Source organism: Microtus pennsylvanicus, chromosome 4 (assembly GCF_037038515.1).
Source record: "Microtus pennsylvanicus isolate mMicPen1 chromosome 4, mMicPen1.hap1, whole genome shotgun sequence".
Lineage (NCBI taxonomy): Eukaryota > Metazoa > Chordata > Mammalia > Rodentia > Cricetidae > Microtus > Microtus pennsylvanicus.
In genome coordinates this window covers 113,475,176-113,500,942 of record NC_134582.1, presented here as the reverse complement: position 1 = coordinate 113,500,942, position 25,767 = coordinate 113,475,176, and the positions used below count along the sequence as shown (strand labels likewise).

Below are 25,767 nucleotides of genomic sequence, written 5' to 3'. Positions count from 1 at the left end.
GTCTGGGACGTCGATTTTCAGTTGCATACATTACTCTTAATTTCAGATGCAGTTGTACACTTGTTTTTTCTAGGTCTTTTGAACAGAATTTTTACAGCAGCTTTAGCCCTTCATCTAGAAATGTTGTAGGAGGCCACTTATTTGTTTTCCTGTCTGCCCAGACTCCCGAAATAACCACAAAGAAACTGTATTAATTAAATCACTGCTTTTCCCATTAGCACTAGCTTCTTATTGGCTAACTCTTACATCTTAATTTAACCCATTTCTTGTAATCTGTGTATTGCCACGCTGTGGCTTACTGGGTAAAGTTTCTCCTGGCTCCAGCAGGCTTCTCTCTCACTCTGCCTTCTTTCTCCCAGCATTCCATTTAGTTTTTTCTACCTTGCTCTACCCTGCCCAATCAACAGGCCAAGGCAGTTTCTTTATTCACCAATCATATTCATAGTATACAGAGGGGACTCCCACATCATAGAAACAGCATCCTCTGGGAGTTTCTGGTAGCTATAAGAGGAGGCAGTCATCCTTTTGAACTGCTCTAACAGCCTCCCGTCTCTGTCTCCTGTGACATTGCCCCAATTCCCTGTACTTCTACTGTATTTGTGCAGCCTAGTTCCCGTTAGCCAGAAACTGCAGCAGTTTCCTTGATGCTATCTTCGGTGTCTTAGCCTGTAGCTGTTGACTTGAAAAACTCAACTATGGCTCCCAGCCAACCAGCTTCTCTGCCAAACACTATAGTAAGCTTTAAATGCTTGCCTCATCATTAATTGTGTGCTCAGAATTAATTCCCATTTCACTCTCCATAGAATGAGTACTTAAGTCTTTAAGTTCATAGTAATTTCCTGTCTTCGTAATTACTTTTAACAGACTATCTCTGTTTTTTATAGAAGACACAATATGTGTAGATTTCCTGGTTATGAATTTTTTTCCCTTTCTCTACATGTTTCCCTTCCCCAGCAGCTGTCTTCCTCATACTGGTTATGGCTCTTATTGTCAGGACAGCTTTGTCTTCTTCTGTAGCTCTACTACAAACAACTGTTAAGTCTTGAAGGCAAAGTAGATTTTTGGAAAAGAACGACAAGGTATATGGATGTTAATTTCCAATTGTGCTTATTTTCCAAAACATTTCAGTTATTCTCTAGTTCATTTTATGGTCACTTATTATAATATTTTAAGGCCATGTTTTAATTAGTTTCATCTAGTATTTTGTAGGAATTGTTTTTTAAAAAATTCTATCGGTTTGAAACATTTTCAAATATAGTCATACCCTACTTTTTTACTGGATTATTTGAACAGTCTTTTGGTAACTTTAGCCTGCTAGCCAAAATCAAGAATTACCAGAAAAGAGTTCCAAGCTGTGTATCTCTTTTGTTGGCAGAAAGCTTTGCCTCTAAAACAGTTCATTCAGGAGCTATGTACTCTACCACACTTATAAAACTTGAACATGCATACAAGCACCTGATTATCTCACTTAGACACTGTGTTTGGCACTCTTTCCTGGAAGAATAGGTGTCGGCCAGAGCCTGACAGTGTGAATTATTAGCTATTGGACTAGGGCTGCTGCTCCATTGTTGCTAGTTCATGGTCAAACATTGGGAAATCTGTGCTTTTACCCTCTGCTCTTGTCATAAAGGATTTTTCTGGTCTCCTGAAATAGTGTTAGAACTATTAAATTGGAGTGCTATGAAGAGAGATGATTGCTTCTCATTAGTAAGTAACTGCAGAAATAGGAAAGAGAACAGTCTGAGGGCCATTTTTGTAATGACAAGTACTACCTTTTATTAAGCACCTGTTACAGTTCGGGCACTATATTAGGTACATCACACTCATGACTTCTCTTCATCCTTAAAAGCACCCTGCAGAGTAGATATTCTGAACATTCATCATACATTTGCAGAAACTACCTCTGTAGTAATAAAGTGGTTTACCTATGGCCACTGAACTAACATAACTTTTATTTGAATCAATCATGTCTTATTGTAAAGCCTGAACTCTTTCTTCTTTGTCATGTTATATCCTATGACTGATGGTCTAAGTAAATTAAATAACTCTGATTCACTGCAACCGAACCCATTAATCCTAATGACTTTAAGCCATGCCATCAATATTGTATTTTATTAAGAAACAGGAAAAGACATGTTTTTGAAAGCTTAACAAAATGTAGTTAAAAGAAAAATAGTTTTTTTTGCCAGGTGGTGATGGCGCATGCCTTTAATCCCAGCACTCGGGAGGCAGAGGCAGGTGAATCTCTGTCAGTTCGAGGCCAGCCTGGTCTACAAGAGCTAGTTCCAGGACAGGCTCCAAAGCTACAGAGAAAGCCTACCTTTCTCTGGGAAAGGAAAGGAAAGGAAGGGAAAAGAAGAGAAAGATAGTTTTGGCATGTGTGAATTTCAAGTACTTTTTGTCTACGAAAATTGCCCTTTATAGATTTTTTAATAGTGCAAGGCAGGTGGTCTGTTCCATGGTTGTGACTTACAGAAGAAAAGTGGTGCTGTTTAATAGATTTTTAAGTACTATTTTTCTGTCTACACTTACTAGGAACCAGCTCTTCCAATATCATTCCACAGCGGATGCCTGCCGAAATGGTTCGGTCTAGAAGTCTACCAGCATTTCCTACATATTCACCACTAATACAAGCACAAAAACTGGCTGGAAGTTTGGGCAATAGTATTGACAAGTTACTGAATGTTGCGGATGCCCACCCAGAGAAACAGAATCCTTTAGGGAGTCCCTACACACTGAAAACAAACAAAGAGGAAGCATTCATCAGTAGCTGTGAATCTGCAAGAACTGTTTGTGAAATGGAAACGCTTCTTGCAGCCCAGGCCTCTGCTAATGGGGTCTCCAGAGGAACACTGGGGTTTCCCATGGCCAGAGTAGACCACAGAGACTTGGGAACCGAACCCAGATCAGATGATGACAGTCCTGGTGATGAGTCTTGCCCACGTCGACCTGATCATCTCAAGGGACTGGCCTCTTTCCAGCGAAGCCACAGCACTATTGCAAGCCTTGGACTTGCATTTCCCTCTCAGAATGGATCTGCAGCTGCTAGTAGGTGGCCAAGCCTTGTAGATAGGCATGCTGATGATTGGGCAAACTTGGCCTTTTCTCCTGCTTATGAGGCAAACTACAACCGAGCTGCAAGCGCTCACAGGTACCCATGTTTTCTTGCCTCAGAATCCCTGCACTAGAAATGCCTTCATTGTGCCACTTCTGATCATATTACCTTCTTAATACCAGGCTGAAAGATGCCTTCTCATTCATTTGTTGTTAGATAATACTGAATTCTAAATTCACCCAAAAGCCAAGTAACCAAAAAAAATCTCTTTTGTGGTTTATTAGATAGAAAAATTTTTAGTTCAGAGAAATCATCAGATTGATGTTCCTATATCGTGTCCAGGGTCCAGAGTGATGAAACTTTAAGTGATAGTGAATTGTTCACCTATGAGACATTTGAAATGCAGCCAGGAGAATGAAGAACCTTTATTTTTTTAATATATTTTTATTAATTCTTTGAAAATTTTATATATCTAATTCCTCTAAGATCCACCCTTTACTCTCTAACCTTCACCCTTTCATGTTCTTTTGTAGTTTTTGTTTTAACCCACTAACTCCAGTTTGTGCTGCCTATGTACTCACTGGAGAGTGGTCAACCTACCAGGGCCCGTCCCTCCCTCCCTCCCTCCCTCCCTCCCTCCCTCCCTCCCTCCCTCCCTCCCTCCCTCCCTCCCTCCCTCAGAACAGAAGCTATCAATAGATGCTCAGTTAGGGGTAAGACTCATAAGCCCCTCCTGCCTCCATGCTGGGCTGTTGACTTGGATTGTTAACATCAGATGGTTTAAGTAACATATGTGGCAGCGATGACTGCATTTTAGTCTACTATCTGCTGGAAAACATCCAAACATCTATCTTAAAAGACAATGGTAAGCTGGTTAAGCGTGCTTAAATTAGGAAGCCCTTTTAAACTTTCTGAGCATGTGTTTTGCATGTTAAAGTTGATTCTCATTGTAGTTCCTAGGGTGTTTTTCATGTGAATTTCCTTCTGATGCTTAGTAAGGCTTTTCTGGTTTTTTGTCACAGTGTCACTGAAGACTGTTTGATACCTATCTGTTGTGGGCTATATGAACTCTTAAGTGGAGTTCTTCTTATCCTGCCTGATGCTATGCTTGAAGATGTGATGGACAAGATTATCCAAGCAGATACTCTTCTAGTCCTCGTTAACCATCCATCATCTGCTATCCAGCAAGGAGTAATTAAAGTAAGGGCACAGACTACATAAATGATACTTCATCAGGAAAATAAATATATGTATAACTTAAATTGTTTAGTATATGTAAAGACTTAAAGCTTATTTTATTTTTAAGAAGAATGAACTGTCGTGGCTAGAGAGATGGCTTAGTGGTTAAGAGCACTGGGCTGATCTTACAGAGGTCCCAGGTTCAATTCTCAGCACCCACACAGTGGTTCACAACCATCTGTAACTCCAGTTCTAGGGCATCTGACACCTTTTCCTTGCCTCTGTGGACACCAGGAACACAAACAGTCTATAAACACACATGCAGACAAGAACCCATATACATTAAAAAGCAAAATAAAATAAAATTAATAAAAAATAACAATCTATAATTTTGTTATTTCATATTGGCATTTATGTAGTATTCAGTTCAATCTTAAGTCTTTTTTATACATTGATTTGTAACAGTCAGTTTACCAATAAATTCATATATCTTAACAGTAAATCCATTTTACAAAAGTTATAGAGATTATGTAGTTTAGTAGAAATCTTTCCTGTAGTGTAGTATCAACTTTTGAACAGTTAAGTCTCAGCTCACCTGTCTCCTTTTTAAAGAGGTCTTCCCTGATTATCATAAGAGAATTACTTCCCTCTGGTCATATTCCTTATTCATATATATATATATATATATATATATATATATATCACCTTTTTCTTATTTGTGTACTCATTTTTAATCTCTAAAGTTGATATAAACTGTGAGCATCAACATTTGTCCATATTTGTTATGAACTGAATACATACTGTCGAATAAATTAATGTTCTATATGAATGGCTAAAAATGGTTAAAAAGCTAACAAATATTGAAATCTCTTTTAAAGATTCTTATTTTCTTTGATTTGTCTGAATGTAGGTGTTTTTCAGTTTCTTGCAGTTCTAGAATAAAACTGCTATGTGGAATATAAAGGATAATAATGTAAGTCCTCACATCAGTGCACTTACTTGTACTAGGAGAAAGTCATTGGCCTGCTAAGTATGATGTCAGGAATTCTGTGGCAGTGTTGATAAAGAATGGGAGCACGAGGAAAGCAAGTCAGTATTATGAGAAAGTAAAGAAGGATTCATACCAAAAACGCATTTTAATAGTTGGCTGTAGGCTTAGTCAGGTCTTTATGGAGGGTAGTGAATTAAGTATGTTTGGGGAGAGTCCTGTCACCACTGTGAGGGACTGACTGAAAAGGAGGGAGAAGAGCAAGTGATTTGCTACAGACAGCACAGTCCTTCAGAGAGGAAATGACTGTGACAGTGAATTCAGTGCAGCAGAAAACTCAGGAGCTCATGGCCTGGAATTATACAAGTCAGAGGACTCAGATTTGAGAGACTTTTGAAAGAGACAAACCTTCATATTTATATGTGGGGATCAGTAATAGAGAAGCCAAGAGGATGTTGTGCTTTGAAATCTAGAGGGACGGTTCTATGGTTGATCTAAATTAGTAAATGTGGGAAAGGTGGGTTTAGAAGGAAAAGTAATTAATTGAGTTTTACACATGTTGTATTTAAGGACTTAAAAAATAAGGGGTAGCAAGGTAGCACCAAGCCTAATAGCATGAGTTTGAGCCCCAGGACCTACACAGTAGGAGTGAACCAAATCACACATGTTATTCTCTCACTTCCACATGTGCACTGTGGCACACAACTCTACCTCCCCCATACAAAATAAGTATATAAAGTTTAAAAATTCTGTGAATGTGTGTGTGTGTGTGTGTGTGTGTGTGTGTGTGTGCGCGCGCGCGCGCATGTGTGTATAGTTTCTGAGATTTCTGTTAAGAAAGAAGGAAAGGAAGGAGAGGAGGAAAAAGAAAGAAGTCTTAAGATGGAAATTCAGGCTTTTGCTCAGGATCTCTCAAGAAGTCTAGAAATAGAGGTCTCTCTCTCTCTGTGTGTGTGTGTGTGTGTGTGTGTGTGTGTGTGTGTGTGTGTGTGTGCAGATATGAAGAAAAATACAGTGCACTGGTTTCTTTCCCTTTGAATTAGACATAATTTTCTGCTTACATTCAACCATGGCTCCCAGAAGACTGCTAGATCCTTTGCTCAGCTACAGAACATCATCAAAGAAGTATTAAATCCCCAAGAAAGTGTCACCACTAACATCCCAGAGTGGCCTGTTAATCTCTATGCACGTGACATGGTTTTTAACTTTCTCTATATGTGGCTATGTATATGAGTAGCAGGTAATACAAATACAAGAATAATATACAGTCTGATTTATACATATTAAATGTTAACATCTAAATGGTCTTAATTTTTTCTTTAGCTGTTACATGCCTATATTAACAGAGCATCCAAAGAACAAAGGGACAAGTTCCTGAAGAACCGCGGCTTTTCCTTACTAGCCAACCAGTTATATCTTCATCGGGGAACTCAAGAATTGTTGGAGTGCTTCACTGAAATGTTCTTTGGTCGACACATTGGCCTGGATGAAGAGTGAGTTCTCTGCCATAACTAAGAGATCTTTTGTCTTATATATAAAATTAGGTGATCCTTTGGGATCATCAGAAAAAATTCTATAAGTCATTTTCCAGGGAATTAATTTATTATTTTATATATGACAATCTTTTTACGTCTTTCTTAGTGTTTTATTCACTAGTTAGAAACTGGAAACAAACAACTGCAGTAGAAAGTGAAAGAGACAGAAGATTTGACATATCATGAGAAAGCTACCCTGAAAGTAAGGTGGCCCCTTTAATCTCAATTATATGATATTTGTGACCCATACAGGACATCCTCAGTCCCCTCAGAATCCTTCCTTGGGATTTCTGGATGTGCTGATTGTTCAGATTTGACTTTGGTGTAATGTTTGAGGATTAACAATACAAGCAAAGATAAAGAAGAAAATTTGCTGAAACTAAAAGTTTGGCACAATTTTTTTTCTGTTTGATAGAGAAAAAATATATATTTCTTTAGTGTGGTAGACAAATTCAGACCTTGGGGAACTTAGATTATTTACTGTGGTCATTTTATTCATATGTGTGTATTGCTGGAGATCAAATCAAGGACCTTTTGCATGCCAGGCAAGTGCTGTACTGCTGAGCTAAATCCCAGCCATGGTAATTTTAGTAGTATTTTCATTTGCATGAATTTTTTGTTTTGTTTTGTTTTCTTTTAGAGCAATTCTGCATTATCTTATTTTAGTCTCACAACACTCTTGTAACGAAATTTGGGCAGACACTATCATACTGATTTGTCAATGAGGAAAATATATAAAATATTTAGAATTCTGCTGCACCACAGAAGCAAGTGATATTAAGTCATGGATTTGTTCATGTGTACTGAGCTATTCTTAGTAGTTCTTAGTAGTTCACTGTCACTAAAATAGTTTGTAAATTTTTTCCTTTACACTGTATAGTTCCACATGGCAGATGTTCTTTGAATACAAGATTGTCAGTGGATGAATTCAGATGAATCAATTGAAGTTATGAAATTGTGTGTATATTTCACCTGAGTATTTATGCATTTTTCTTAGGTTTTGCCTTACTAGATACTATCATCTTTTTTTAAAAAAAATTACAAATCCTTATTCCCAACACTTTTTTGATAACTTTAAAATCAGGTTAAAAACAGCTTTGTGGTATCAAACATATTTTTCCAGTTTGTCTCTGACTGCTCCTAACATGCTCTTCCCTGTATCTTATTTATTACAGATTTGATCTGGAGGAGGTGAAACACATGGAACTTTTCCAAAAATGGTCTATCATTCCAGTACTGGGACTAATAGAGACCTCTCTCTATGACAATATACTCTTGCATAATGCTCTCTTACTTCTTCTTCAAGTCTTAAACTCTTGTTCTAAGGTAGCAGACATGTTGTTGGATAATGGTCTACTCTATGTGTTGTGTAATACAGTAGCAGCCCTGAATGGATTAGAAAAGAAGTAAGTTTATTAAATTGCATCTGATAATTTAAATTACATCTGATAAGATCATTAGACTGTTACCTTAAAGAATTGATTTGTTTTAGCCAGGTAATGGTGGTGCACGCCTTTAATTCCGGCACTTGGGAGGCAAAGACAGGCAGATCTCTGTGAGTTCGAGGCTAGTCTTGTCTACAAGAGTTAGTTCCAGGAGAGGTACCAAAGCTACACAGAGAAAGCCTGTCTCAGAAAAACAAAAGAAAAAAAAAAGAGTTGATTTGTTTTGTAATACTTTAAAAGAATTTCTTTCCCACAAAATTAAGTTAACTTGGAGATGGCATGTTTTCATCTCCAAGATGAGATGTTTGATTAAAAATAGTTTGCTTATATGACTTGGTTTTGAGCATTTAGAATTGAAGACGGTAAGTTTACTCTCAGGTATGTTTATCAAGCTTCCACTATAGTCTCTGTAGTTCAACCCCCTCTCCCCTCAGTTAGGAATAGATCAGATAGAGCTACATAACTCACTGATCCACTTGCAGCTCAGGAACAGCAGAGAACGTGTCTCATCTCTTTTAACTCACTTGCTGCTGTATCACTGATACTGTGGTCAGTTTATGATAGTATGTTCTCACTGCTAGTACAAGCTAACTTCTAATAGTCAAAAGGACACTTACAAAGGGCTGCCTGCCAGTTGAGTAAGAGCTTTGAAAAGTAAATTCTTAATTAGATTCTGTGTTTTTGATGTCTCCACGTCTGATATAGTTACCATTTTATTAGCATAATTTTAAAATAGGAATCTGTATATGCACCATCTTATTGTACACCAAAGCACTAAATGTTGTCCATATTTTCGCAGAGTATAGAACATATCTGTATCCAGTGATTGTCTGGAGCAAAGATAGACTCCTTATACTCACTGAGTTCAGCTTTCACTGGGCACTTATTATATATAGGGTTCATGTGCTTGTGCATATGAAAAGTAAAAACACAAAGTATTGTATTTCCTCAGCACATTTAGTATTGATTGCAGTGCAAAAAATTGGTAAAGATTGGAAGATGCCTATAGGTTTGTTCTGAAATAGTTTTTCCTAAAAATAAATCATACTGATAGCCCCTGTGTGATACTGTATTAATTGGCCCTAAGAAACTTATATTTCTAACCCTTACTTAATTTGAAAAAACTAAATATAGAAAGTATTTGAGCCTGTGTCATATACCTGAGTAGATCATCAAGGTTAAACTTGTGGGCATAGTAACTGATTCATATTTATTGTGTGTTTATAAGTGATTAATACACGTTCAAGCTTATTATCCTTCATTCAAGTTCAGTATAACTTTAAACTTATAATCCCTAAAATGAATTTATACAGCTGAAAAGCAGGGAGATTAATTAATCAGTTCAAATTGACTAACCCTTAGTTTTGTTACTACACCTTATTCTTCACCCTTCATGTAGGCTAGGAACCTGTGTGAGTATTCCCTTAGTATCTTGTGTTAATCTCTATCTGCTGTATCTGATGCGCTCCTAACTTATCTAATTCTCTGCAAGACTGTATTTTTGACAGGACTCAAAATGTCTTTTTCCATTCCTAGTGTACAGGGTATATTGCTCACCATAGGGTAAGCAAAAATAAGTATTGCATGAATGCATATTGATAGCATAGAATTTAACCAGCTCTTTGTCTTAAATTGTTGGCTATTTTACTTATAAATGTCTTGGGTTTTTTGTTTGTTTGTTTTGTTTTTGGCTCATTTTAGCATTCCTTTGAACGAATACAAATTGCTTGCCTGTGATATACAGCAACTTCTCATAGCAGTTACAATTCACGCTTGCAGTTCCTCGGGCTCACAGTATTTTAGAGTTATTGAAGACCTTATTGTACTTCTTGGCTATCTTCAGAATAGCAAAAACAAGAGGACACAAAGTAAGAATCAATTTTTAAGAAATTTTTCTCATAATTCTTTTACTGAAAGTTTAAACTTAATTTTTTTGTGTTGGTATTGTTATTAAAAAGCAGCCTTTGGATGGTTGAAAATAGAGTGATTGATGACGTGATATAATTAGTTTCTGGCAATATATTATTGGCAGAAACTAATAACATTTTTTTAAATAGAAATGCAAAGAGTAGAATGCAGAGGCTTATGTGGAAGAGGAATGATCTTTAATTTTCTTTAATTGGAGCTAATAAAGTCACTGAAACCTGAAAGCATGCAGATTATTGAAGCTTTTACTTTACAAAAATTACTGATTTTGATAGTTATTTAAAATGAAATACATTTATGGTTTGTTATTTTTTTAATTCAAATTTCTATAGTAAGGCTGAGTATGATGATACATATTCAAAGTGTAGAGACAGGAGGATCAGGAGTTCAAGTTCATCTTCAGCTACATAGCAAGTTAACAATCAGGCTGGGATACAGGAGACATTGTTTGTCTCAAATAAAATAACAAAAAATTTATAGTGCCCGTAGAGGAATTTTCTTTAACATTATTTTTAACTTATGTCTAAGCTCTTTTCGTTTTGATATTGAATATTGTGGTTTGTTTAGATATTGAATATTACATACCTTATATAGTAGATGATATATTAATTTAGTTAAAACATTCAAACAATGATAGCTTGAAAACATTCTCGTCTCTTCTGGGTTTAGATATGGCTTTGGCCCTGCAGCTTAGAGTTCTCCAGGCTGCTTTGGAGTTTATAAGGAGCACAGCCAATCATGACTCTGAAAATCCAATAGATACAGTCCAGTCGCCTTCTGCTCACCACCATGCAGTGTCTCAGAAGCGGAGAAGCATTGCTGGTGAGTATTAAAATGCCATTTTAATAATTACACATTGAAGGCAGTTATACTCTCCTGTATTCTGATGTCATTTGCATTAAAAGTATTTTTCTTGCTTGGCATGGAGGCACATACCTTTAATCCCAGCAATAGGGAAACAGAGGCAGGTATGTGTCTGGGAGTTTGAGGCTAGCCCTATCTAACATACCAAGTCTCATCTCCAAGGAATTAAACTGTATTTCTTGGTTTAAAAAAAAAATTCAAATTATAGCTGGGCAGCGGTGGTACACACCTTTAATTCCAGCACTCGGGAGGCAGAGGCAGTTAGATCTCTGAGTTTGAGACCAGCATGGTCTACAAGAGCTAGTTCCAGGACAGGCTCCAAAGCTACGGAGAAACCATGTCTTAACCGTTCCCCCTCCCCCAAAGAATCTAATTATAAAATCTAGAAAGTTTTCCTTTCAGCAGAAAATGTTGTACCAGAAGACGCTGTACAGACCTTGTCCAGGTTTTATCCTAATGGAAGTCATCAGGTTGTTAGGAGGTGCATGATATAATCAGATAGATGTTCATTGTGTAGAGAGAACTTTGACTTCTGTGAGGAGTATAGACTAGAAGAAAGCAAAGTGCAGAATCCAGGCAGATAGGAGTATCTTGCAAATGAATAGAATACACATGGTGTCAGAGCTTTCTGTGAATTTGTGTGAATCATCAAATGATAAATGCTGGTACATTTTCCACAAAAACTGCTGCTTTTTATAGAAACATAAACTAGAAAGATAACCTAGGATCTATGTTCATATACACATAAACATACATATGTGTCTATTATCTATATACAGTGGATATACATAATTATGTGATAGAATGTAATAGTAGTTTAGCTGCTGCTTAGAACATAGTATCTGCAGTAGCTGTTTTATGCACACACTTGGATACATATGAACAAAGTGCTTGGTATATTTCTTGGAGTTACTCTCACAGTTTAAAAGGCTTTTAAGTTCAGACCTTTTTCCCTTTGTACTAATTTTCATCTTTGGGTTCAATGCTATGCAAAATTCTAAAGCCATGTGATGAAAAGCCCACACATAGAAAATACATCTAAGTATGTTTGTAGTAATATGTTTAAATTATGATAAATCAAACTTACAAAATATTCATGTAACTAAACTTGCTGCCCCTGAATGTCTGGACAGAGTCTCTCTTCTTGAACCACTCCCCCCATTTTATATGTCTTCTGTCCCAGGTAAAAATTGTGTCCTTTTCCATTTCTAACTGTAGTGGTCACTTCCTATATTTCATGGCATGGAATCTTGTTTCTCTAGCAGTATCACATGTAGGTTTTACATTCTTTTTTTTTTTTTATTGATAAAAGGAGAATAAAAAAAATTTCCACCTCCTCCAAGCCTCCCATTTCCCTCCCCCTCCTCCCACTCTTCTCCCCCTCCTTCCACCCTTCTCCCTCTCCCCCCACTTCTCTCCCCCTCCCTCTCCAGTCCAAAGAGCAGTCAGGGCTCCCTGCCCAGTGGTAAGTCCTAGGTCCTCCCCCCTCCGTCCATATCAAGGAAGGTGAGCATCCAAACTGGCTAGGCTCCCACCAAGCCAGCACAAACCCCGTGCCATTGTCCTTGGCGTCTCATCAGCCCTCATTGTTTGCCATGTTCAGAGAGTCCAGTTTTATCCCATGCTATTTCGGTAACAGTCCAGCTGGCCTTGGTGAGCTCCCAGTAGATCAGCTCCACTGTCTCAGATGGTGGGTGCACCCCTCGTGGTCCCGACTTCTTTGCTCATGTTCTCCCTCCTTCTGCTCCTCATTGGGACCTTGGGATCTCAGTCCATTGCCCTAGTGTGGGTCTCTGTCTCTATCTCCATCCATCACCAGATGAAGGTTCTATGATGATATGCAAGATATTCGTCAGTATTGCTCTAGGATAGGGTCATTTCAGGTTCCCTATCCTCAGCTGCCCAAGGAACTAACTGGGGACCTCAGCTTGGGCACCTGGGAGCCCCTCTAGGGTCAAGTCTCTTGGCCACCCTAAAGTGGCTCCCTTAACTAAGAATTGTGGTTCCGAGCTCCCCTATCCAACCTTCCTTTATCCCAATCCTCCTGTTTCCCCAAGTCCCCCCCTCCTTCCCTTCTACCTTTTCTCTCCCCATCTCCCCTTACCCCCATCCCACCCCACCCCCAAAATCCCAATTTTCTCCCCGGCAATTTTGTCTACTTCCCTTAGCCAAGAGGATAACTATATGTTTTTCCTTGGGTTCACCTTCTTACTTAGCTTCTTTAGGTTCACCTATTGTAGACTCCGTGGCCCCTATTTATGGCTAGAAACCAATTATGAGTGAGTACATCCCATGTTCATCTTTTTGGGTCTGGGATACCTCACTCAGGATAGTGTTTTCTATTTCTATCCATTTGCATGCAAAATTCGAGAAGTCATTGTTTTTTACCGCAGCGTAGTACTCTAATGTGTATATATTCCATACTTTCTTCATCCATTCTTCTATTGAAGGGCATCTAGGTTGTTTCCAGGTTCTGGCTATTACAAATAATACTGCTATGAACATAGTTGAACAAATGCTTTTGTCCTATGATAGAGCATCTCTTGGGTAAATTCCCAAGAGTGGTATTGCTGGGTCCAGGGGTAGGTTGATCCCGAATTTCCTGAGAAACCGAAACACTGACTTCCACAGTGGTTGCACAAGATTGCATTCCCACCAGCAATGGGTGAGGGTACCCCGTCCTCCACAGCCTCTCCAGCAAAGGCTATCCTTGGTGTTTTTGACTTTAGCCATTCTGACAGGTGTAAGATGATATCTCAAAGTTGTTTTGATTTGCATTTCCCTGATTGCTAAGGAAGTTGAGCACGACCTTAAGTGTCTTTTGGCCATTTGAACTTCTTCTGTTGAGAATTCTCTGTTCAGTTCAGTGCCCCATTTTTTAATTGGGTTAATTAGCCTTTTAAAGTCTAGTTTCTTGAGTTCTCTATATATTTTGGAGATCAGACCTTTGTCTGTTGTGGGGTTGGTGAAGATCTTCTCCCAGTCAGTAGGTGCCTTTGTGTCTTAGTGACAGTGTCCTTTGCTTTACAGAAGCTTCTCAGTTTAAGTAGGTCCCATTTGTTCAATGTTTAAACTCACAGAGGAGGTAGACATTGTTATGTTCCAGATCAGTCTTCCTTCAGCCTCACATGTGGATCATTCTGTTGGGCAGTCCTGAGTTCCTGTCAGCCCAGTGAATGGGGCCAGATTCAGACTTTTCACTCATGTGCACACAGAGAGAGAGAGAAAAAGTGTGGGGGGGGAGAGATGGGAGGATATTTTTGCCTAAATGGTATCATTCTCTACCAACTGTTTATAAAATAACCTCTATTTCTGATCAGTATAGACATCCTTTCACATTAAAGAGCACAAATGTCCTTTAATGGATGTTTGGTAGTTCCTGTATTGTGTGTTGTGATCTTCCCTAGCTTTTTTACTTTGAGCTGTTGCCATTATAAACAAGATCATAATATACAGTTTTTCAACTAAAAAACTTTAAATATTATCTTCAATACTTAAAAATAGAGGAAGTAGTAGAGTATTATTCGAGATGATATATATCCATGTAAAGTATCATTCATACAGATAGATAATAGATTAGTATAATTAGCACACAAATGAATTTCCTTTGTATTTTAACCAATAAAAATAATATCAACATGAAATATGCTTTATTCTTTTGAGGGATGAGATAAATATTGCATTTATATCCATTATTTAATTAATGTTCTTGATAAAAATGCTCTTCATTCATTCAACTATCAAATAATTAATGTGAACCAGCCACGTACTTAGAACTGGAGGGAATGACGGATGAGCATATAAGCAAATGTAAATATCTTCCTGTGACATAGCTCTGCTTTATTTTTTTTTAATATGTATCTTCTAACAAGGAAACTGGGGCTTAGAGAAAGAAGTGCTAAAGGCTTCCCCTGGCCGTGTGGCTCTAAAGCATGAGTGCTGAAGTACACGTCCGCACTCACAAATAAAGACCATGTGAGACTCTTACTCAGTGTCTTACTGCTTTGTCTTGCCCGGGGTATGTTTGAGGATGAATTGACCTTGAAGATTAGGAATATTGTCCAACAATAATATTTTTAATATCTCTAAGGATAATTTTCTTTTTTGTTTCTTTTTTTTTTTGCCTGAAAGGTGACTCTACCCACCAAAATTATTAACTGATTAAAAATACTTACTAGCGGATAATCTAAAAAAAAACTATTAAAAATTTAAATATTATGTAGGGTGAGTCATTAAAACCTGTAATAGTTTTGTTAGATGCAAGTAATTTGTAAAAACAAGTTGTTGATGGAAATTGATATTTGTTTTCATAATTTAAAAACAAAGGTTCAATTCCAGTGAAGGGTTCTATTACTCCTCATATACCAAGACGTCATTTTGGTTCCTATGGCCAGCTTCCGATGCCCTTCTTCAGTCCATTAAATCAAGAATCCTCCCCGCTCTCTCCTGGATGCACCATGTGTGCAGTGCTTCCCAGAGCAGGTGCAGTAAGCGCAGGAACAAACAGCACTTTGCCTTGTTCAGTCTGGGGAGGTGTTTCTTCTCAGGAAATGCTTCCCAAATGATGCGTTCACCCCAATCATTGAACTGACAAATCACTGGGTTTCTATCTACTTTGTGATTTCTTCACTCTTGCTGACTGATTTCTTATTTGTCATTATGTATAATTTTCCAAACTATAAGATTCAACAGGGATTACCAGGGCATAGTAACATTATTACTAAATTATTATGGTCATGATCATCTCCTCATCCTCTTTCTCCTCCTTTTCTTCTTCTCTCTTCTCCTTTTTTTTTTAACCTAAATGTCTTATTCTTTAAAACTGTTGATGATTTTGGAATACAAGGAAGTGAAACAGTGCAAATAGTCTATCGGGTGTCAAAGCTACACAAGCCCGTCTGATACTCTGAGTTTTTCAGAAGACTCAGACTTGGACAAATGATCAGCATCCTCCTGTGTCACTGGCTTCAATGCTGTTATTTTGGACTTTAAATCAGTAGTACTGTTGCACTTCTTTGGAGAAGGAAAAGTGCTAACTTCTCTTACTCTTTTTCCTTAATATAAATTAATTTTGTAATAAAAAGTTTTTCTTTTCATGACAAGTAATCAAAAAATTATAGTAAAAATAAGTTCATTGGCCATCATTTACTGTGGCATTGGATAATTTATGTACTTGAAGGTCCTCGAAAATTCCCCCTGGCTCAGACAGAGTCTCTCCTAATGAAGATGCGCTCGGTGGCCAGTGATGAGCTACACACTATGATGCAGAGGAGGATGAGCCAGGAGCACCCCAGCCAGGCCTCGGAGGCAGAGCTCGCCCAGAGACTGCAGAGACTCATCATCTTGGCTGTGAACAGGATCATTTACCAAGGTCAGAACTCGGTTTTCTCCCTTTCAATGCAGATTTACAAGTTTAAATATATCAGATGGAGGTGATTAGGTTTGCTTTTTTAAGACGTTATGTTTTCTCTTCTGGAGCCTTATGTCAGAGACTAATACCCTACTTCTTAATGTGTTAAGTACTAGTCTGTGTTAGCCATTGATTTCAAAACAATATTTTTTTCAGCTTTTTTTTGACAAAGTAATATATTCATGGGCTATTATTAGAAATAATAAAGAGATCCTACAGTTTTTCCCCATGGAATCTTGCAAAATTAAAATGCAGTGGCACTCTCAGTAAGGAGACATGGATATAGTCAAGGAGGACATTTCCATCCCCAGAAAGAATTGCCATGTTGCCTTTTTATGGTCAAACTCACTTTCTTCCTCCTCGGCCCCTATCTATCTCCAATTTACCTTGCATTTCTGTATTTTTACAATGTTTTTAGGAGACAGCCAGACACAGTGATTTGTGCCTGTGGCGATCCCAGCACTGAGGTGGGAGAACTGTTTGAACCTAAGATGTAGTAGCAACAAAAGTATTATAGCTATGTTCAATGGTGCATACTTGTGAAGACTGAGGCTATAAGATTACAAGTTTGAGGCCACACACACACAATTATATCAGGACTGATGAGTATTCCCTAACATTATCATTCGATAAGTTAACATTTGGTATATATACCAAAGCATCAAGTTGCACACTTTATATATAGAATATAATTTCTTTCAGTAAAATTGAAAAATTAAAGCACCATCAGTGAGTCAGAATAGAACTCTAAAAACCATTCAAGGAGTCTGGAGAGATGGCTCAGAGTTAAGAGCACTTGTTGCTCTTGCAGAGGACCCAGGTTCTGTTCTAGCACCCATATGGTGGCTTACAACCATTTGTAACTTCAGTTCCAGGGAATCTGATGCCTTCTTCTGACCTCTGAGAGCACCAGGCATGTATGTGGTGCACAGATATACATGTAGGCCTAACATTCACGAAGATAAAAATAAAATTTTCTTAAAAATCTTAAAAAATTAGTTTAAAGAATTATTCTGGTAACCCAAGGAAGATAGGAAGAAAGAAGTAATCGTCTGCCCATAAAAACATATGGCAAGCCCAAGGGGAATTTTGTGACTGTGTTTCTGCTTTAACTTTTTAAATTTATATTTAGAACAACAGACTTCCATACTAAATCCAAACTGAACCAAGATTATCACATTATAGCATTAAAAGGCTAGTGCATGTAGCTATCCATCCCAGATCCATCTAATCTGTGCCATGTGGCCTTTCAGTTGATTTGTACAGGAGTCGAATGGTCTTAGTAATTTCTAGCACTTTTCATCTTCATTAGCAAATTTGACCTTTACAATTTCGTAACTGAAATACTTTTAAATACCTATATTGTTTTAAGTGAATTCACTGTTTGATCACATTTTATCTATTTTAATTAGTACATCTACCACATTTATACTATGGTAAGATAGTAATACAGATTTAAAATTTTTTATTTTTGTTTGTTTGTGTGGAACAATCTCTACAATCCCTGGCTGTCCTGGAACTCACTGTGCAGGCCAAGATGGCCTCAAACTCACAGATATCTACCTGCCTCCCAAGTGCTGAGAATAAAGGCATGTACCAGTATACCTGACTAGAGGATTTTTTATAAATTTAATTAAAATATATCATTTTCCCCCTTTCTTTCCTACCTTCAGCTCTTCCCATGCCTCTCCCTTTCTGCTCCCTCTCGAATTCATACCTTCTTTTTTATGCAACTTGCTGAATCCATTTAGTGTTGCTTTATGTATATGTTTTCAGTACTGATTACTTGGTTTTGGATAACCGTTGAAGTGCTCATCTCAGGGGAAGGCTAAATCTCCTCCTCTCAGTAGTTGTTTATTGCCTGTAACTTTTCATCTAGGAGTAGTGCTCTGCAGTTTCTCCCGTCTACTTTGATGTGTCAACTGTTGTCATTGTTCAGGTCTTGTTTAAGCAATCATATTGTTGAAATTTCTTGAGTGCAACTTCCCTGTAATATCTAGAAGATACTATCTTACAGAAGACTTCCAGGTCTTCTGGCTCTTACAATTTTTCTACCCTAAGTTCCACAATGTTCTCTAAGCTGTAGGTATAAGGTTGTGTTGTAGATGTATCAATTGGGGTTGGGTACCTCATGATCAGTTGTTCTGTTCATTTTGATTAATTGTGACTTTCTGAAGTGATCTTCATCTGCTACAAAAAGAAGCTTCTTTAATGAGGGGTGAGAGCTACACTCTTCTGTGAGTACAAGGATAACTATTTAGAATGTGGTTATAAATTACACTGGTTTAAGAAAATGGCAGTTGCAGGTTTTCTTCCAAAATCCATGGCATCACTAGCTGCTGGCAGTTGGCTAGATTTATAGTATCCAGCATGATTTCTCTCCTTTAACAGCCCTTAAATCCAGTTTGATAGCTGTTGATTACTGCCTAGATATACCTTCAAGAATATCTTGCTGTGCTGGTCATTGTGGTTTATAGGTGTCACAGCTGGATTGCTTTCCTTTCTTGGCAGCTGGAATAGCATTTTCCTGTATAATGACAGCTAGTACTTAGGAAGAAGGCTTTCAGGTCAGATCCAGCTAGAGTCTTCAAAATCCTGTGTCTACAGTGCATGGTATCTTCAGTAATAGGGACTTATCTTCAGACTTCTGGAAGGCAACCAAGGACAACAGCAATAACCCATATTGTTTTGGGAGTCTCTTGGCCTCTTCTAACCAGCAACTTGAAAGGGGAGGTTTTTCATGCCCAGTACCAAGGTTTTTTTTTTTTAATCTTTTTTTTTTTATTGAGAAAATGAGAAAAAAAAACAAGTTTCCACCTCCTCCCAGCCTCCCATTTCCCTCCCCCTCCTCCCACCCTTCTCCCCCTCCCCCCACTCCTTTCCCCCTCCCTCTCCAGTCCAAAGAGCTGTCAGGGTTCCCTGCCCTGTGGTAAGTCCTAGGTCCTCCCCCCTCCGTCCATATCTAGGAAGGTGAACATCCAAACTGGCTAGGCTCCCACAAAGCCAGCACATTACGTAGGATCAAAACCCCTTGCCATTGTCCTTGGCGTCTCATCAGCTCTCATTGTTCGCCATGTTCAGAGTGTCCAGTTTTATCCCATGCTTTTTCAGTCACAGTCCAGCTGGCCTTGGTGAGCTCCCAATAGATCAGCTCCACTGTCTCAGTGGGTGGGTGCACCCCTCGTGGTCCCGACTTCTTTGCGGTTTTGTATATGGCTTTGGAGATCCCAAGTGGCATAACTTCATTAAAATATACACAGTTATATGTATTATATGTAATTTTAGGTAAATATAAAATTATTTTCTATGGCTATATTAAATATCCTCAGGTTATTTATCCTACCTCTTTTCCATAGATGGTAATTTTACCAACATCATTACTATATGTATATAATCAGTGAGTTAACTAATTTTTAATTTTTTTAATTTAAAGAGTTGAATTCAGATATTATTGACATTTTGAGAACTCCAGAAAATGCAGCCCAAAGCAAGACCTCAGTTTCCCAGACTGAAATTTCTGAAGAAGATATGCGTCACGAGCAACCTTCTATATGCAATCCATTTCAGAGAGAAATGTTCACATATCTGGTAGATGGATTCAAAGTGTCTATTGTAAGTACCTTAGTGAATTAGAAGTGTCCTTTTACAGAAACTGAATAGAGGGCTACATGTCTAAACTGTGAGTTTCCAAAATCATATTTCTTCTTGCTGTTCAGCATTTTTCTGCAGTCAAAACAATTTGAATTAGTTATTCCATTTTGTTTTTTGTTGTTGTTTTTTATTTTGGAGATATTTGTTTTGTCTTGTTTTGTTTTGTTTGTTTGTTTGTTTGAAGTAAGAATTCACTATGTAGCCTATGTTGACTTTGAACTTAACATTTCCATGTCTCAGACTCCTGCTAATTGAGATTGCAGGTGTGTGCCATTATCCCTGGCATAGACTTTCAATAATAGAATAATATATTTTGCTGACCTACTTGTTACAAAATGAAGAACCTCATGTAGCATCAGGGAAGAGTAAGGTTTTGATGATTACTGTGGCTGTAAATGAATATACTGTTTTTTAAAGGCTTTATTTATAGCTACATTCTTGAATTTTTTAATTAATATAATGTTTGGGTCTTGGAATAAACATATCTGGTACCTTCAAAATAATATAGAGAATATTGATGGGTGTCTGACTTCACTTACTATCATCTCACTTGAGTTTCTTTAGATCATTTATATTTGACTGTGGGGAACAAATTGATCAGTTCACTATGTCAGTAGTACCAAAAGCCAGTCTAATTCTAGAATGCCATGAGTCATCACTGTCAATCTCTGAATCTGAACTAGATTTTAGTGTCCGTCTCTGATCATTAAATAAACTGTAGAGGCACTTAGAATTCAATCACTCAGACATAAGGTCTTAAGAGTAGAAATAATTGGAAAGCCTTTCTGAAGTTCTGGGTAAACTCTATAATAATTCCAATATTAAGCCCAGGTGGCTTGGTCAATACTAGACTACTGGTAGAGCTACAGTTAAAATAAACTTGTTGGGTATATATTAGGGAAAATTGATCAATTTCTATATAGTTCTAAATTTGTAACTATTGTAATTAGTGTGGTGGTACTGACTCAACTTTATTATGAGTTCCTTGTCTTTTATATTGTAAAATCAAGGTGACCTTACTTACCATTGTTCTCTTGTTGTTTTGATTTGATTTTAATTGACAATATGTAATCCCTTGGTCATTTTTGAAAAATGACTCATGACATTAGCTTCTCTTTCTGTGCTTATCTCATTTTGTACATGTGGCAAAAATATATAAAGTTCTGAATATTATTTAAATCTGTCTCTTAAACTCTCATTTGTGTAGATACGTGTATAAGTGTCTAATTTAGAATATTAAGTCTAGAATGAATCATGGTCTATTGTCTTCCTTGAGTTGTGTCAAATTAGTATATCAGCTTAAGAAGTCTGATCCTGAACTGTGCAGCTTGCTCAGCAGGTAAAAACACTACACAAATGTTGACCACCTGATATTGATCCCTAGAGCTCATATAAAGGTAGAAAAAGAGAACCCAACCCCACGAAGTTGTCCTTTGACCCCCATATGCATGCTGTGGCACACACTGTCCCTCACACAATACATCTGCTACTAATAATATTTAGTTTTTTAAAAGTCTGATCCCAATTCACTCCTATTTTGACTTAGGGTTCAAATAAAACCAGTGGTTATAAGCAACAGTGGACCAAAATCTTGGGGTCTTGCAAAGAAACTTTCCGAGTCCAGCTTGGAAGACTGCTAGCACATATTTTGTCACCAACCCATACTATCGAAGAAAGGAAGCAAATATTTGAAATAGTTCATGAACCAGCTCATCAAGATATACTTCGAGACTGCCTTTGCCCATCCCCACAAGTAAGTATCTTAGCTTACTGTGTCTGTTTTTGTTGTTGAGAGCTCTTCACTCTCCTGTCCTCTACTAGACAGCTTGTCCTCTAAAGGACTACTCTTCATGCCTTTTGTTAGCTGCACGCAAGCTTTCTTCTGTTGGCTTTCTCCTCGGGTTGGAAAGCTCACAGCTGCTTTTCCCATTCAACTCCTTTGTAATGAATTCTCTTCCTTTCAAGATAGTTCTCCTCACTGTCCCTTGCAACCTCTTCCATCAAGTCTCCTTTGTCTACCTTGTATTTCTCTTAATCCTTCCTTCTTTTAGTACATTCAGAACACATCATTCTGAGAACCTTCACTGAAAACTTTACTTTTATACACTCCTGTTAGTTTATAAAGATTTACAACAGAATGAGTTCCTTAAGTCAGTTTGTTTTGGTTTGGTTTTTAAGATGGAAACTGTTGTCCAGGCCTATCTTAAACTTGGGGTCTAAAGTGATCTTCCTGTCTTTGCCTTCTGTGATGTCAACTTTTTGAGAGCTGAAAACAAAAAAAGATCTTTTTACATGTGTCCTAATACCTTTTCTCATCAAAAAACAATTGATCAAAGGATAGTAAAATGAGATAGTATTTGAAAACATCAGGTTTTTCTTTGTATGTTCTTGTTTTGTAGCCCAGATATCCAGATAGCAAACCTTCTGTCTCTGCCTACAAATGCTGAGGTCTAAGCCACTGTTCCTGGTGGCTTTTGTTCCAGATATCTTTTTAAAGATAGTTTAGAATGTCATTGAATACTAAGCTGAGATAGTTTTAATGTGAAACAAACATTCCTTTTAATACACATGGAAAATACGCCAGTCATGCACCACTCTTCTTTATTTGCCAACTTTTCAATGCTTTTACTCTCGTAGCATCTGTTGCTTTTCCTCTTTTGGTCAGATAGCAGCTGTCTCCTGACTAATTTAAAATGCTGCACTGAAATAAGCTTTGCTACTTTCACTGTTGCATATGTTCATCTTAGGCTCTTAGCAACATGATGTGATTCAGCATGTTGGCTTAAATATCAACGAAGATGTAATCGTTTCTAGACCCATTTGTTGACATTTAATTCTATTCACAGTTTAAAATGCCATAAAGCCAAATTCAGTAATGTTTGTATCATTGAAGATGTAAAGGGCATGTATTTATTTTGTTGGCATAATTATTGTTTAACATGTATGTAAACGTGACAATCATATGTGATAGATATTGTGTGGAAGGCCCACCCAATAAAATTGGATTTAAGTTTGCACTTCAAAGGATAGTTGTCATCACCTTAAGAACTCCAATTTTGGCTTTAGGTCTGTCTGCTCATAGACTGGCCCACACCAGCCCTCCCCTGACATTCGTGTGGATCTCATGAGACACGGGATCTTACTGCCTTGAGTTTCTTGCCTCTTCTTTTCCTTGAGAGGAGTCAGTTTTGATGAGCTAGGGACAGTCTTTTGTTCCTAAAATCTTACCATTTTCTGAGTGAAACTCAAAGGAAAGGGGATGGAGACATACTTTTACTTTAAGGTTAACAGACAGTTTCTTTTCTAGTTCAGTGTTTTTGTGTTTTCCTTTATACCCACTTAATTTTCTATTTTTTCTTAACAAATTCTCCCTGGAAGCTGGATAATTAGATTTCTTCATTTCAACCATTTATGAAAGTTTCTAATATACACAGAGAATAATTTGATGAATACCACATAAACTTGATATTAAACATAGATTTAATATTTAATAGCGTCTTTCTTACACTGGCAGTGCCATTTCTTTTTCTAATTTATTTAACAGTTTATTAAAGTTTGTAGAAGTTATGACATTTTCTAGATTCTTTTTTAAAACACTTTCTATTATTAAAACAAATAAAATTAGGAATATCTAATATATAATTAAATTTTTTATCTACCCTATCATGTTTTTACAGCTATATTGAAGTTGACCCAACTAATTTTAGAAATATAATTAAATTTATTATTAAATAACTTAAATGGAAAAAATAAAAATTTTTTATAACCAAAGCATTATAATTTTTTTTAAAGCATGGAGCCAAGTTGGTTTTGTATTTGTCAGAGTTGATACATAATCATGAAGATGAGTTAAATAAAGAAGACATGGACACAGCAGAACTGCTTATGAATGCTTTAAAATTATGTGGCCACAAGTGCATCCCTCCCAGTGCTCCTTCCAAACCAGAGCTCATTAAAATGATCAAAGAGGTGAGTCTATCAGTCAGAGTTTGTTTTTTAGGAAATCCTGCTATACTCTTTTTTTTTTTATTTTTGAGACAGGGTTTCTCTGTAGCTTTTTAGTTTCTGTCCTGGCACTAGCTCTTGTAGACCAGGCTGGCCTCGAACTCACAGATCCGCCTGCCTCTGCCTCCTGAGTGCTGGGATTAAAGGCGTGCGCCACCACCGCCCGGCCTCCTGCTATACTCTTCACATGGTGACATAAAGATTTTTTTCACTGTTGGTAACATTGATGATGAGCTTGCAATTATTCTTTCATTTTTACCACAAGAGTTTTTCATCAGGAAACTAAAAAACAGACTTATTTTGAGGAGCTTTCTGTTCTTTGGTTCTCGTCATCCATTATCTATCGCCTTTAATGAAGGAAAGATTTTTTTTAAGATTTATTTATTTTATGTTTCTGAATGTTTGCCTGCATGTGAGTCTGTGTATCACATAAGTGCAGTGACTTTGGAGATCTGAAGAGGAATCAGAGTCACAGGTGGTTGTGAGTCATCATGCTGGCACTGGGAAATGAACTCTTAACCACTGAGCCGTTTTTATATCCTGATGAAGCACAGATTCTGTAGGGGCAAGCAAGTTGAAATGTGCCTGGACTTAAGGGTTTTTTTTTTAACAAGCAAATGTACTCAGCAGGCTGGGGAACATACTTTTCTGTTCTAATGTCAATGGCTCAAACTATACAAAAAATAGAGAGGGAAATTTAATGTTAAGTGGCTTATATTACAGTCTCTTGAGAGAAGTAAGTTTCCTTTATTAACTTGGTTTCAAAATTACTTTTTTGAGCCCAGTGCCAATATTATATGAGAAATAACAAGTTTAGGGCTCAGAATGTAGATCAGTATATAGAGTGCTCTCCTAAAGGGTCTGAATGTAGTGGTATACACTATAATCCCAGTCCTAGAGAGGCTGAGGCTGGAGGATCGGGAGTTTATGGTCATCCTTGGTTACATAGTAAGTTCAGTGCCAACCTGAGATACATGAAATCCTGTCTCAAAAAAAGAAAAAAGAGAATAAGTTTTATACAATATTGTTGAATTCTTTTAGGAACAGAAGAAATATGAAAACGAAGAGAGTGTGAGTAAAGGAGCGTGGCAGAAAACAGTTAACAATAATCAACAGAGGTGAGCTACAGTCTACAAAGTCCTGCCCTCCAGAAGTCTCCAGTTCTCCACAGCAGGCCTTTTTTCTTTTGGTTTGATTTTGGAAACTTTTGAGGCCACTTTTTTTTTGTATGTATGCATATGTATTTACTTCTGTGTGTGTTTGTATCTGTGTGCATGTGTATGTATATATGTTATATATATGCTGGAAATGAGACTTCCAGTTCTCATACTTGCTAGTCAAATGCTATACCACTGAGCTGTAGCCCCAGCCCTCAGATGTAATACTACAGTATTATTTAATGTTCCACAGATACTTAACTTTGGAACAATCTTGTTTAGTCTCTTTCAGCGGCTCGATTTAAAATCCAAGGACATATCTAAAATAGCTGCAGATATCACCCAGGCCATATCTCTCTCCCAAGGAATTGAAAGAAAAAAGGTGATTCAGCACATCAGAGGGATGTACAAAGTCGACCTGAGTGCCAGCAGACACTGGCAGGAGCTCATCCAGCAGCTGACACACGACAGGTGTGTACTGGGAACACATCTGGTTCAGCTTTTAAATGATGTTAAATACTGTTTTCACTATAGAATTCAGATTTGTTAAAC

General features: G+C 37.4%; 1 protein-coding gene across 6 annotated transcripts in view; it reads left to right on the top strand.

The window, feature by feature from the left end:
• Lyst (lysosomal trafficking regulator) overlaps positions 1-25,767 on the top strand; it is a 152,838-nt gene that overhangs the window by 79,211 nt on the left and 47,860 nt on the right. For 5 of the 6 annotated variants that reach the window (XM_075970201.1, XM_075970200.1, XM_075970199.1 and 2 more), the window contains 13 exons: positions 2,536-3,151; positions 4,078-4,255; positions 6,546-6,715; positions 7,933-8,163; positions 9,904-10,070; positions 10,798-10,950; positions 15,319-15,474; positions 16,172-16,363; positions 19,836-20,014; positions 21,600-21,806; positions 23,846-24,022; positions 25,100-25,176; positions 25,498-25,686. In XM_075970201.1, the coding sequence (XP_075826316.1) occupies positions 2,536-3,151; positions 4,078-4,255; positions 6,546-6,715; positions 7,933-8,163; positions 9,904-10,070; positions 10,798-10,950; positions 15,319-15,474; positions 16,172-16,363; positions 19,836-20,014; positions 21,600-21,806; positions 23,846-24,022; positions 25,100-25,176; positions 25,498-25,686 (2,692 nt within the window). The remainder of the gene's footprint in view (positions 1-2,535; positions 3,152-4,077; positions 4,256-6,545; positions 6,716-7,932; positions 8,164-9,903; positions 10,071-10,797; positions 10,951-15,318; positions 15,475-16,171; positions 16,364-19,835; positions 20,015-21,599; positions 21,807-23,845; positions 24,023-25,099; positions 25,177-25,497; positions 25,687-25,767) is intronic. The other variant, XM_075970202.1, reaches the window with a different exon arrangement.